This window comes from Lytechinus variegatus, chromosome 7 (assembly GCF_018143015.1).
Source record: "Lytechinus variegatus isolate NC3 chromosome 7, Lvar_3.0, whole genome shotgun sequence".
Taxonomy (NCBI): domain Eukaryota; kingdom Metazoa; phylum Echinodermata; class Echinoidea; order Temnopleuroida; family Toxopneustidae; genus Lytechinus; species Lytechinus variegatus.
In genome coordinates this window covers 41,117,244-41,129,082 of record NC_054746.1, presented here as the reverse complement: position 1 = coordinate 41,129,082, position 11,839 = coordinate 41,117,244, and the positions used below count along the sequence as shown (strand labels likewise).

Below are 11,839 nucleotides of genomic sequence, written 5' to 3'. Positions count from 1 at the left end.
CATTTCACATGACAATGACGAAAAAATCAAAATATTTCTTATTTCATATAATAAAATACAAAAGAAATAGTGAGTAATGTCATCAGTTCCCTCATTTGATTACCGACCGAGATGTGCATATAACTGTTCTGTGAAATGAAAAAAAACTTTAAAATGTCATAACTTTCTTATTTTACATCCGATTTTCAGTGTTATACTTGTTGAATTTTTCTCTTTTTATTCAAATCAAGTTTTGGTTGGGGTGGACTTGTCCTTTAATATTATAAGATGCTGTCAATAAGGGTGTTGTTTTCTATTGAACTATTGCCAGAAAATAAAAGTGTAATAGTTTCCTACCTGTTTAAACAGAGAGGATTGAACAAGAATCTAAAAGTGTATAAATAATGTGTGTGAGGGATGTCGTCTTTATTTTTTTAACCTGTTTCTTTTTAAATACAAGCTACCTATCAGTAAACCACATAAGTTATATGACACTAAAAAAAATTGAACACAAGATGGCAGTATGCACAAATGAAACAGAAGGCATTAAAGGGGAAGGGGGAAGTTCACCCTGACAAAAAGTTTATTGTAAAAATAGCAGAAAAAATAATAAAAAATATTGCCGAAGGTTTGAAAAAATTCATCAAATAATTAAAAAGTTATTAGAATTTCAATTATTTGATTTGTGACGTCATATGCGAGCAGCATTCATACATAGCGAATGGTAAAAAATCAATGAAATGTCATTTTCTCAGAAAATTTAAAAATGGTTTTCACTGTACCCTTTGTATATCAATAGACAAATCATTTCACACCCAATCATGAATAGAAAACAAAATTAAGTCATCAGGAACCATACAAAATCTGAAATTCATGCATTTTATATTACATAACACATGGGGCAGCTGCTCGTCTATGACGTCACAAATCCAAAACTTTGAACTCTAATAATTTTCTTACTTTTTAACGGATTTTCCTGAAACCTTCACCAATATTTTTTACTAATTTTTCTGCTATTTTTACAACAAAGTTTTCTTCAGGGTGAACTTCCCCTTTAAGTTCATACATTGCGATCTCTTTCAAATTGGAATCCAATTCTTTACAGAAAATACAGACTTCATGGAAAGGTTCTGAAGAAGCTGAAATACTGTATCAAATGCAAAGGTCATTTGAATATCTTTTTTTTTGTCAGGTAAAGTTAAAACAAATAAAGTTAAGTGAAAATATTGCACAAAGGACCAAACTCTTTAAAACTAATGTTCAGGAGAGTGCTTATCACAGTAGATAAAACATTAGAAATACAGTATGGGATGATAGTTCATAGTAATATAATTACAGGATAGCCATCAGTGGGTTTTGGTGTTTTTACTTTGCCAATGATATGTCTTGATGGGTTATAATGATTCAATATATTTCCAAAAATCCTAATGTGGTTTATGAACTTCTTCAACATGCCTCACATCGAGAGAGTTAGCTTCTTGATGACAGAGAGACAGCATGCCTTCCAGATTACCCATCACATACGGCAACATAGATTTTCTAACATTCTCATTCTCCATCAGTACCAGTATTTCACTTAGCAATCCTTGAAGTCTAGATACATAATCAGGAGGAATGGTAGTTTCACCGAGAGGATTAGCCATAGGTTGTGAAAATAGTACTTCCTGTGCAATGTTACCTCTTTCGGTATTTATATCCAATGGGGTAGTTTGTTTCAAAGACGTTTGTTCATCATGATTTTCTCTTCTGACATTGGTATTACAATTTTCAGCCATTTGGAGGACCTCTACCACAACATTGTATGCAGTATCAGATGGAGGTTGGACTGGTTTACTCTTTTGAAGCTGACGCTGAATGGCACGAATCTGAGATTTGTTTATAAGCTTTAGTCTGTGGTCATGAATGGTGGATGACGATTGAAGGCCAGGGCTTGGGTTTTGAAATCCCTGGTAGATTTGGTTGACAGTAGAGCCAGACTCAAGCTTGCTTCTGATGTCCTTCCGCACTGATTCTGGGAGAGGATGGTGCACAAGGTCAGCGGGTGAGATAGCATGAGAGTGTGACTTGTAATATGAAACATCCACTCTTCCTGTCTTTTTGCACTGCCGAAGCAACATTCTAGCTGGACACACCAAATCTGTTTTGATAACACCTTTCTGAAGTTTCCTTCTTGTTTTCCTGCCTGGTCGATCCTTGGATGTGTGGCTCCTTGAACTTCCATCTCTTTGGCAGATATAGTGTTGGTGAGTAACAGAATTATGAGTCACACATCCTCGCTGTTTTGTGAAACAAACAAAATTTTGTGCTTCCTCCTGCATCTTCCACAAGAAAAACTTGTCCATTGACGAAAAGGTTAACTCTGTCTTGTCGATATTTTTACCATGAACCACTTCAAGATGAGACAATAACTTGGTTCGATGATAGAACTTTGCAGTGCATCCAGGAATGGTGCAGGAGGTCCTTTCTCTCTTTGTCTCCTTTTTATGGATTGTTCGTTTATGGCGATTCAGATTGGTTCGGAAACTGAATTTCATCTTGCATGCAGGGCATTCAAACCCTTTATCCTGTGAAGAAATGAATCAAACAATAAATTTCAATATTGTACAAGTTTGTTTAAAGGGAAGCATATTTTCCAAGCATTCTAAGTTTTCTACTACCCTGAAAGACAAATTACCAAGGGGAGAACACTGTCTTAATAACATATCAAGTGTAAGAACTTTCAGAAGTACTTATACATTCTCCTTCATATTAAAACTGCATTCCTACTCACAAAATCATCTTTTAAATTGATCTTCTATAATGAAAAATGAAATTCTTGAATACCGGTATATGCATTATTATCCAGAAGATCATCACCATTTCTCTGATAACTTTCAAGACAAAAGAATGAATACCCAACAAAAAAATGTAAGTGTAGTCCTTTTGACCAGACCTATATATTCTTAGATTTTCTATGACAAAAAATAGGATGTTGCCTTTCAAATTAAAAGTATGAAAAAGCTTAAGCAGTTAGAAATTTACTGAACATTACAAGGACAATCTTATAAAAGGGGACTTCAAAATATAGAGCACTGATCTGTCAGTAGTCTTTGTATTTATACCTGCTGATTCATAAAATTAAGTATTCAAAGGTCTATTGAGGAGTTTGGCACCTGAGACTTTGATCTTCATCCGTCAAAAGGAATTCCTATTAGGGTACTTTGATTCTTTATTCCTTGGCAATATTGTTTGTTGTGAAGAGTATAGTGGATTTCTGGGAGATTAATGAATTCAATGAGGCTGCAGTGCTTTACCTTAGTGTACCAACAAGTGTTAAAAATGAATATTGTAAATAAAATGAAATAAAAATTAATATTGTGAATAAAATAAAATAAAGACTTCTCTAGACTTGATTTTATTCATTCCTAATTACCTGCCCACGTTGTTTGCCACTACCATAATCTGCCATCTTGAAGTACATGTAACCAAACGTCTAATACCTGTCAAAATTGTATAAAAAAAAGGGAGAGTATCCATTATTCTTATAGAAGTGGGCTACACAGTGGTCAAAATTATTTTTTTACCTTAACATCTCATCATTAAATGACAATATTTTTGGTATTGGGTTAAAAGAAAAAAGTATATCAGCCAAAAAATCAAAGATTGCCATAATATTGTAATTTTGTAGAATTTTCATATTCTTGATACATATCACTGCATTAAATAAAAAAAGGTGACATTGCAAACCAAAAATCTGATTTTTTTTTTGTTATGAAATGCCGAGTTATTGGAACATTTAGCATTCATAGACTTTCAAGATGAATTTGTTTTTAGTAATTCTTTCAGCCTGATGAATTCATTTGAAATTTCAAATTGCTTTGAAAATTAGATGACATTAAAAGGGTTACAGTATCTCTACTAGTTGTAAATTCAATTACTTCAGTGACCATATTGTTCCATACTGCCATGAATTATTTCACTTTTCTAGTTAGGGTTTTGAAAAACAAAAGACCAGGAGAGGGGTTGCTTATCGCAGAGCTACCAAGTCTCACGCATTATGCGTGAGACTCAAGCATTTTGGACTGTTATTCATCCCCTCAAATCTCTGTCTCACGCAACTATCACAGCCTATCCCCATATACATTGTACACAATGTCTGTGATCTCACTCAGATTCACAGAAAATCTCACGCATAGCTGGTCTTTGAACTTGGCATCTCTGTAAACTCCGGTTGAGAGATTGTAGACCTATGAACCAAATTTCTATACAATTACCTCTTCTCTCTAAATACTTAAAAGCAGTTAAGACACAATGGAGACTATTTTTTCGAATTTTGGAGAAGTCTCATTAAAGATATAACAGCACTTTTGTAAATGAACTGTTTAAGAAGATCTGTGTAAGAAGTTACCAAAGTTCTATGTCAACCTACTAGTGCACACTGGAGTGAATTAAAAAACGTCAAATGTTAACTGCTTAATTTGTAGTGAACCTGAATCTTCTACCCACGTTTGTTAAAAAAAACTATCAAACAGAAGTGTTGGGTTGAAAGGATTATACTGGTTTCAAGGATGCAGAATGCTTTCAAAAACATAAAAATGTATTGTAAATATACCTGCCCTTACGACTTCTTGATTGCTCTTGTTATGAAGCCTTTATAACAAAGAGCAACCAAGAAGCCTTTGTTGAAAATTGTACCCCTTTCATAAACCCAATTATGCGGCTAATAGCAGCATAATTTGGTCGTAAAATCGGAGGAGGACCAGGGTTATCCGCATTATTTTGATGCTGCTATTATTCGCATAATAGCAGCATCGGGACCAGATTTTGACTTTATGAACGCATTTCCAAATAATGCGGATAATTGCCATGGTGCGGTCACAAGGTCACCCTTTTCCAACACCACCGCATCGGAGGGGGCGTGTCCAGTTTTCATGACGATTATCCGCCTTTTTTAGGATGGTTGCTCGTAAAAATAGTGCGGATATTTTCGGAGTATGTGAACGCAATTTTTTTTTTATTGAATTATCCGCATTACTCTTAGGCGGCTAATTGGAGGATGGGTTTATGAAAGGGTATTGGTGAATCAAAACAGCCATGTCAGCCTGGACTCTAGAGTAGACAAACAACAAATATGCAATTTTTTGTCAACTCCAAAACCAAGTTAGGACAAAAATGCTGTATTGACTCGGTAAAGGCCTCCCAGCCATTGACAATGTCATTTGACAGGTGTTTCAATAGTCTATATCAGGAGCCAAGGAATGGTTTTGAAAGTGTGGGCCGGGGGGGGGGGGGGGGGGCTGACCATGCGAAATATCACAATCAGATGGTCATTTCAATGTTTATCACATTTATGCTTGCAAACAGGTTTGGAGAAAGGTGGGGGGCTGAACAAAAATACAAAAATACTTAGTTATTTACATGATGTAGTTTGCCAACTTTATTTCCCCAAAACAGTGAACAAAGTTATATCACATGGCAGTGAGTCCAAACTACGCGGGTGGCCACTATCTCAAAATCTAGCCAATATCCTTAAAATCTGACATCATCAACGTGAAAAGCGACCTAAAATTGCCCTTTAAGTTTGACGAAAGTTCAGTAGTCATAAAAATATTGACAAAAGATCAGCAAATTTGTCAACGTTAGCGCCCGTTTCGAAGCAATCTGATATTCTCAACAAGCATTACGATATAATCATTTTGCAAGCAGATATCATAAAAAATGTGACTCCATGTGTTGTGGTACCGACTGATATAGCATTTTTTCGTCATGTCAGAAGAGCCGAATCAACAACTAACTTCATTTAAAGACCACATCCAATGGGGACATGGCGTACATTTTTGTGAAATATACATTCCCTTCTTCAAATTATCTTTCTGCTCATTCAGTCATTTTTCACTACCAATTCATTCTCGAGCAATCTGGCAATGGGGAAACAAAATATGCAGCATCAAACATGACATGTCAAATGTGTTTGAATAAATTGAAAAGAGTGCATTTTCCATAGAACTAAGTTCTGCCAAAAAGCAATGCATACAGCCATAATTAAGGGATAGATTGGCCCCAAAACACGGCTAGACGTAGACCAAAAGCTTCGGTCTCTGTTATGTTGGTTGTTCAGCTGAACTCCGTTGGCTTCACTCACCAAATACAGAGACCGAAGTTCTAGCGCGATCTGTACAGGGGACTCAATGGCCATATGTTTATGTACTTAAGATCGGGAAGTGAATTTGCGCGACAGCCGAGGTAAGTCACTGTTAACTGTTTTTGTTCCTTTTTACTTGATTTTTCTCCGTTTTTTGGCTATTAATGCCAAGAGGGAATATTAATTTGCATTTTGGTTGCGTTAATTTTCAAATTTTTATTCATTAAAGACAAAAATTGAAGAGCCCCGACGGGGGGATTTTGCATTGCAAGTCCCCTAATGGTGGGTGCACGACACTTGTTCACTGCTACCACCCTGCCTGTGGGGAATCTACAGGTAGTACTATGGTATGCCAATGTTGTACAGAGCACACACTTTAAAAAATCATTAAAATATTACTGTTGTGACCAAAATTACTAATTTCCATACACTTGCAATTTATTTTTCATTAGTAACTTGGGAATAATTTTTGTATTCACCAGAGCGCTCAAAAACTTGAATTTTGGGCATATTTTTTGTACGCCCTCTATTGGTGGAAAGTAATATGGCAAGAAAATTTTCATTTTTTGATCTCTATTTTTAATTAAGAAAAAAATAATTCAAAGAATCAAATTTAAATAAGAGTCAAGTTGTATGAATAATAGGTGTAATGGAAACTGTCGGTGTGAAAAAATCAAGCATTTGACCCAAAGAAAAGAGAAAATAAGCCAAACATTGCCACCCTTATTTTGCCACACATGGAGATATAAGTGAGAACAAGGTTATATTAAGTTATATCATAACCAGGGTGACCAGATTTCACAAAATGAAATACGGGACAATCGACAAAAAGATCAACAAAGAAGGCTACACAGTGTTACACCTGTAAAAAATTATAAAGAATTGGAAGGGAGGGTGAACGAAAGAATGAAGGAGAGAAAGAAAAGACGAAGAAAAGAGATGAATTGAGAAGAAAGAAAAAATGAAGGGGAAAATGAAGAAAAATTAAACAAAAGAATAAAAGAAAGTTAGAATAAAAGGATGAAGGAAAGAATAAGAGAAAATATGTTTCCGTCATTCTTTGAATTGATTACAGAAAGAAAAAGAAAGAAATGGAAGAAGAATACATGTGTGAAAGACAAAATAAAGGAGAGAAAAGTAAGAAAAAGGAGGAGGAAAGAGAGAATGAAGGAAAGAAAGATGTTTCCTTCATTTTTTGAAAGAAAGAAGCAAACAAAGAAAGAATTAGGTAAGCAATAAGGGAGGAGGGAAGGAAGGACGGATTTAAGGGAGGGACGGAGAGAAAGAATATGGGAAAGAATTAGAAGGAAACGTAAAATGAAGAATGAAAGAAAGGAGGAAAGAGAGGGAGGAAGAATGAAGTGAGGAGGGAATGAAAACACAATGGAAGAAGAGAAAGAAAAGAAACAATGAGAGGAAGGGAGGGGGGAGAAAAAAAGTTTTAAGAAAGAAAGAATATAAAAAAGGGAAATTTGATAAAGAAGACGGGTAAGAGGAGGAAAGAAAGAAAATAAACAGAGAGAGAGAGAAAGGATCAGGAAGCACAAATAGGAAATTCAATTTAATTCAATTCAATTCTTTATAGAGATAGATGGAACAAAAACGGGCAAGCAGGAAGGATAGAAGGATAAAGAATAAAAGGATAGAAAAGAAAGAAAGAGGAAAAAGTTCAAACTTCAAGCAAAATGAATTGGGTTAGCAAGAAAATCACCGCAGAACTTGCAAAAGTTTATTTATCGATTTTATTGTCTCTGCTTCGTCATCTGTTGGTTATTTTGATGAAAATTCGTCACTTTTAAATACATTTAGTTCAATATTCTAAAATACGGGACAAATAGGAGTCCCGGGAAGGGTTTGTCGGGACGCCGGGACAAAGAAGCAAAATACGGGACAGTCCCGGGAAATACGGGACGTCTGGTCACCCTGATCATAACCTTGTTCATTGATTGAATGAGTGGTGCACGATAGCGAGCCGTCTGTGTACATGTATGAGGAGAAAAAAAAATGTTAAAAACTCCTCAAAACAGATGGCTGCCAGCTGTCTAGGCTAGACGAGGTATGTAGGGCTATTGGCGCTAATGCAGCTGCATTAGCGCCGGTCTATTTGAATTTATTATCGTGATATTGGGAACAGGGTGACCAGATTTTACAAAATGAAATACGGGACACTGATTTGTGAAAATGGCAATCGAGGCAGAGGGTTTTGGAAGTTGAATAATTCCCTTTTAATGAATGAAGAATATAAATTACTAATTAGAAATATAATACGTAGAATGAAAGAAGAGATGAAAGGCGAAAAGGATGTGTCATATGTTTGGGATTTATGTAAAATCAAGATAAAAGAAAACTCCCTTCGTTTTGCCAAACGATTAAAAAGAAAAGAGAATGTTAATATAAGAACTTTAGAAAAGAAATATGAAGAGTTGATTAAGTGCACTGAAAACGATAACAATAAAAAAGATATAGTAGAATTGAGAAGGAAAATAGAACAATTTTACTCGAAACAATGTGCCGGTGCACAAATCAGGTCAAGAGTGCAGTATTATGAAGAAGGAGAGACAAATATGAAATATTTTGTTGAAAAAGAAAGACAGAATGCAGTTAAAAAGACTATTACGTCTTTGAAGATAGGAAGGAAAAATGAGCATAGCATGAGTAAAATTTTGAACTATGTACATAAATTCTACTCGAAATTATATACTTCGTTAAATAAGAACACATATGAGGTTAGAGAGTACGTTCAAGACATAGATGGACCACAATTGAAAAGTGAAGAAGCGAATACATGTGAAGGTAAAATATCAAAGTTAGAAATAACACAGGCACTGAAAAATATGAAACGAAATAAAACACCGGGCGGAGATGGACTGACGGTAGAATTTTACATCGAATTCTGGGAAGATATACAGGATTTAGTTTTGTTTAGTTTGAATGCGGGCTTTGAGAATGGACGTTTATCGTACACCCAACGGCAGGGTATTATAACATTATTGTATAAAAAGGGAGATAAAGAAGATATCAGAAATTGGAGGCCAATAACGTTACTCAACGTTGACTACAAGTTGGCTGCAATGGTCTTAGCTAATAGATTGCAAAATATATTAACATTACTGATAAATGAAGATCAAGTTGGTTATATAAAAGGTAGAATCGGGTATTGTAATGCAAAAGTGATTCAGGATATTATTGACTACACACAACTTGAACAGATTGATGGTCGTCTTATATTTGTAGATTTCTACAAAGCATTCGACAGTCTGGAGTGGAATTTTATAGATGAATGTTTAGAAAAATATGGTTTCAAAATAATGTTCAGAAAATGGGTTTCGATTCTATATACACAAATATCGAATTGCGTTCTTTTAAATGGATATTTTACAGAAACATTTTACCCCACTAGAGGGATAAGGCAAGGTTGCCCGTTATCGCGCTGCACGAGCTAGCCAGATCTTATAACAAAAAAAAGATCAACAAAGAAGGCTACACAGTGTTATACCTTGGTCACATTTGCTCTACGGCGGCCGTACGAAGAGTCGAAAACAGCCGTTTTATTAATTGTAATTCGAACCACCTGTATTATGTCGGTGGACAAAAAATGTTAAAACAGCTGTTTTCGACTCGCCGTAGAGCAAATGTGACCAAGGTATTAGACTTGTGAAAAAAAATGTATAGAGTTGGAAGGGAGGGTGAACGAAAGAATGAAGGAGAGAAAGAAAGGACGAAAGAAAAGAAATGAATTGAGAAGAAAGAAAGGAAAAAATGAAGGGGTAAATGATTGAAAGAAAAAATAAAACAAAATAAAAGAAAGTTAGAATAAAAGAAAAATGAAAGAAAGGATAAAAGAGAAAAGGGGTTTCCATCATTCTTTAAGAATGAATATAGAAAGAAAGAAAGGAAGGGAGGATGAATAAATGTGTGAAAGAAAAATAAAGGAAAGGAAAAAAGTGAAAGGAAGGGAGGATGAATAAATGTGTGAAAGAAACAATAAAGGAGAGAAAGGAAAAAAGTAAGAAAAATGAGGAAGGAACGAAAGAATGAAGGAAAGAAAAATGATTCCTTCATTCTTTGAAAGAAAGAAACAACTAGAAGAAAAACAGGAAGAAAGGGAAAATAAGGGAAAAGAATTAGAAGAAAACATAAAATAAAGAATGAAAGAATTAAAAGGATCCAAGAGAGGTCATGGGAGGAAAGAATGGATGAGATTTAAAATGGAAAAAAGAGAAAATAACGGGAGACTGAGAAATAACATAAAGAAAAAGGAGAGGAAGGGAAAGGAAGCAAAGAAAAGGAAAATTTTTAAAAAGAAGGAAATTAGAGAATGAACGACAGAAAGAAAAATGAACAGAGAGAGAGAGAGAGAAAGGATCAGGAAAGAAAGATAGGAAATAAAGGTAGATGGAAGAAAAGGGCAATCAGGAAGGATACAGGATTATTAAATAAAGAAATAAAGAAAGAAAGAAAGGGGACCAAAGTTCAAACTCCAAGCAAACAAAAAAAATCCAATCATCAAACAAAAATCATAATAATTGTTGTTTTTTAATATATATTTTTTAATAAAAAAAATTAAATGTTTTAGAAATGAATAAAATTTCAAGGTGAAACATATTGTCAAACTTTAAAAATTAGATGAAACATCGCTGCATCATACACAGGCATATCATCTCTCCCATCATGATCACACGGCTCAATTAAACGAAAGCTGAAACAGCTAGATCTACTTAAGAAAACTCAAAAAGTTGCACCTCCGATATACATCACCAAATCAGTAATCTGATAATCCATAATATAAATATAAATCATTTGCCGCCGATTGTGTGATTTTTTGGGTGGAAAAACTGTTTATCATGTACGTGAGATTGTTTGCATCGTTGAGAATCTGCTCCGATCCTACAAGCCTATAGCTAGTAGGCTGCATTAGCAAGAAAATTACCGCAGAACTTGCAAAAGTTTACAGTTGTCAATGTTATAAAATTGTTGCCTCTTCTTCGCCATATGTTGGTAATTTTGATGAAAATTCGTCACTTTTAAATGTATTAACTATATTTTGTTCAATATTCTGAAATACGGGACAAATAGGCGTCCCGAGAAGGTTTGTCGGGACGCCGGGACAAAGGAGCAAAAAACGGGACGATCCCGGGAAATACGGGACGTCTGGTCACCCTGGCCTGATTGGGAACCACCGTCCACTTCATACAGGCATACAGCTAGCAGCTGTATAGCAGCGCTTCACGCACGGGCCTATTTCCACCTCCATTCACTTTGAGCTTTGTACACAAGTGCGCGTACACAAATCCACGAGCATGACGAGTGGTTCCCAAAACCACGATTTGGCCGTCTATTTTTTATAGGTCTACATCTAAATTTGAGTGAACTGAACTTACATTCAACAGCAAAAGAGTATTAAGTGCAGTCGCCAACTCGTGCCATGCCCAGCCCAGCGCAGCTCGGCCGCCCGATCAACATCGGCGCGGCTGCTAGCTGCACGGCCGGCTCGATCGGACTCGCTCGCTTCTCAAGCAAGTGAGCTGACTGTATCACCTGACTTTCTTAATTTTAATCATGTGACTCACTTACGCTCATCCTCATCACAGGGCAATACATCTGTATGTAGACAGCTAGCAGCCGTCTGTTTCGAGGAGTTTTTAACATTTTTTTTTTATTTCTCCTCGTACACAGACGGCTCGCTAGCGTGCAGCCACCATTAGGGGACTTGCAATGCAAAATCCCCCCGTCGGGGCT

General features: G+C 35.6%; 1 protein-coding gene across 1 annotated transcript; it reads right to left on the bottom strand.

Moving 5' to 3' along the window:
* Nucleotides 1–1,014: 1,014 nt before the first annotated feature.
* LOC121419315 lies at nucleotides 1,015–11,564 on the bottom strand. The gene is made up of 3 exons (XM_041613720.1): nucleotides 11,482–11,564; nucleotides 3,392–3,458; nucleotides 1,015–2,543 (listed from the first exon to the last, which is right to left on the bottom strand). Exons 2-3 carry the CDS (start codon nucleotides 3,437–3,439, stop codon nucleotides 1,404–1,406), a joined length of 1,188 nt encoding a protein of 395 aa, XP_041469654.1. The 5' UTR covers nucleotides 3,440–3,458; nucleotides 11,482–11,564; the 3' UTR covers nucleotides 1,015–1,403.
* Between the last annotated feature and the right edge of the window lie 275 nt (nucleotides 11,565–11,839).

What these genes read in the sequence shown, in the direction of transcription:
- LOC121419315 (XM_041613720.1), bottom strand. Translation starts at nt 3,439, where the DNA reads ATGTACTTCAAGATGGCAGATTATGGTAGTGGCAAACAACGTGGGCAG. An exon ending in GTGGCAAACAACGTGGGCAG is followed by an intron (nt 2,544 to 3,391) that starts GTAATTAGGAAT and finishes ATTTCTTCACAG; the next exon opens with GATAAAGGGTTTGAATGCCC.